This window comes from Silene latifolia, chromosome 9 (genome assembly GCF_048544455.1).
Source record: "Silene latifolia isolate original U9 population chromosome 9, ASM4854445v1, whole genome shotgun sequence".
NCBI classification, from domain to species: domain Eukaryota; kingdom Viridiplantae; phylum Streptophyta; class Magnoliopsida; order Caryophyllales; family Caryophyllaceae; genus Silene; species Silene latifolia.
In genome coordinates, this window is record NC_133534.1 from 160,259,360 (window position 1) to 160,260,911 (window position 1,552).

The window sequence follows — 1,552 nt, forward strand, 5'->3', positions numbered from 1 at the left end:
AAATTATAAAACCGTCAAATAACGCTTGTCCCACATCATAAAACGGAATCCGTTAACGAGCGATGTAAGTAAACATGTGTCCATTAGACTTGCGTATATAAGCTCGCCAGCCATAAGAAGATAACATACCTGAAACTCCACTGGGAATTAACTTCTGCTTTTGTTGTGTCAAATCATCATTGGTCGTCGACCCACAAACTTGCATATATGTTGGGTTAACATGATTCACAAATGAGATGCCATCGGTGATTTAATGGCAGAACCCGAGCTATATGATGACATTAAGAGGAGTGTTCGGTTTGATGGGAGGGGGTGTGTGCCAGATGATGCTGATTTGAAGAATGTAATTATGACTCAGGCTCATTGCACTCCTTATTCAGTGCATCCGGAAAGTACCAAGCTCTATAAGGACATAAAGAAGACTTTTTGGTTGCCCGGAATGAAGAAAGAGGTAGCTGTGTTTGTGGCTAGTTGTTTGACTTGCCATAGGGTCAAGGGGGGGTATTGGAGACCGCAAGGTAAGATCCAGTCATTTGAAGTACCCGAGTATAAGTGGGAGTCGATATCTATGTACTTTATTGTCGGGTTACCGAAGAATCAGCAGTATAATTACATGATTTGGGGTATTGTCGATCGTCTGACGAAGTCAACTCATTTTATTCCGATGAAACATACTTAGAGTAAGATTCAACTGGCTAATGGATACATTAAACATGTGGTAAAGACTAGTTGGGGTACCAAAGGATATTGTGTCAGATAGAGATGCGAGGTTTATATCTCGGTTTTGGCAAGAGTTATAGGAACTGATGGGAACTACTTTAAAGATGAGCACACCATTCTATCTTGCGACAGATGTTCAAACTAAGAGGACCATCAAGATCTAATAAGATATGTTGCGAGCTGGTGTGATGGATTTTTGTGGAAGTTTGGAAGATCAACTTGATTTGATCGAGTTTTCATATAACAAAATCTATCATACAAGTATTCGGATGGCACCGTCTGAGGCACTCTAAGGAAGGAAGTGCAAAAGTCCACTGTGGTAGGATGATAGCGCAAAAGCTATGGTTTTTGGACCGTAATTGGTATAAGATATGATTGAACAAGTGCATTTGATTCGATAAAAGATGAAGGCGGCCATGATCAGCAAAAGAGCTATGCGGATCTGCATCGCAGAGATTTTGGGTTCCAGGTGGGTGACAAAGTTCTTTTGAAAGTGTCACCTATGCTCGGAGTTATGAGGTTTGGCAAGAGAGGGAAGTTGAGCGAGAAGTTCATAGAGCCTTATGAGATATTGGATCCGATAGGTGAAGTGGCGTATCGCCTAACTTTGCCACCAGCTCTTGATTGAGTGCATAATGTGTTTCATGTAACATAACTCCGGAAGTATGTGAGTTATTCATCTCATGTATTAGAGGTTGAGAACATTAAGGTGGATGAAACTCTAACATACGTGGAGATGCCAAAGGATATTTTGGATCGTAAGGTACGGAAGACAAGGAATGGGAGACTACTTTGCTTAAGGTGTTATGGTCTAACCATAATGTTGAAAAGG

The 1,552-nt window shown here is 41.0% G+C and overlaps 1 protein-coding gene across 1 annotated transcript; it reads left to right on the forward strand.

Moving 5' to 3' along the window:
- The first annotated feature begins 253 nt into the window (after nucleotides 1-253).
- LOC141601820 (uncharacterized) lies at nucleotides 254-1,348 on the forward strand. Its single transcript, XM_074422126.1, has 2 exons — nucleotides 254-518; nucleotides 1,125-1,348. Exons 1-2 carry the CDS (start codon nucleotides 254-256, stop codon nucleotides 1,346-1,348), a joined length of 489 nt encoding a protein of 162 aa, XP_074278227.1.
- The last annotated feature ends 204 nt before the right edge of the window (nucleotides 1,349-1,552 follow it).

What these genes read in the sequence shown, in the direction of transcription:
- LOC141601820 (XM_074422126.1), top strand. Translation starts at nt 254, where the DNA reads ATGGCAGAACCCGAGCTATATGATGACATTAAGAGGAGTGTTCGGTTT. An exon ending in GGGGTATTGGAGACCGCAAG is followed by an intron (nt 519 to 1,124) that starts GTAAGATCCAGT and finishes ATTCGATAAAAG; the next exon opens with ATGAAGGCGGCCATGATCAG.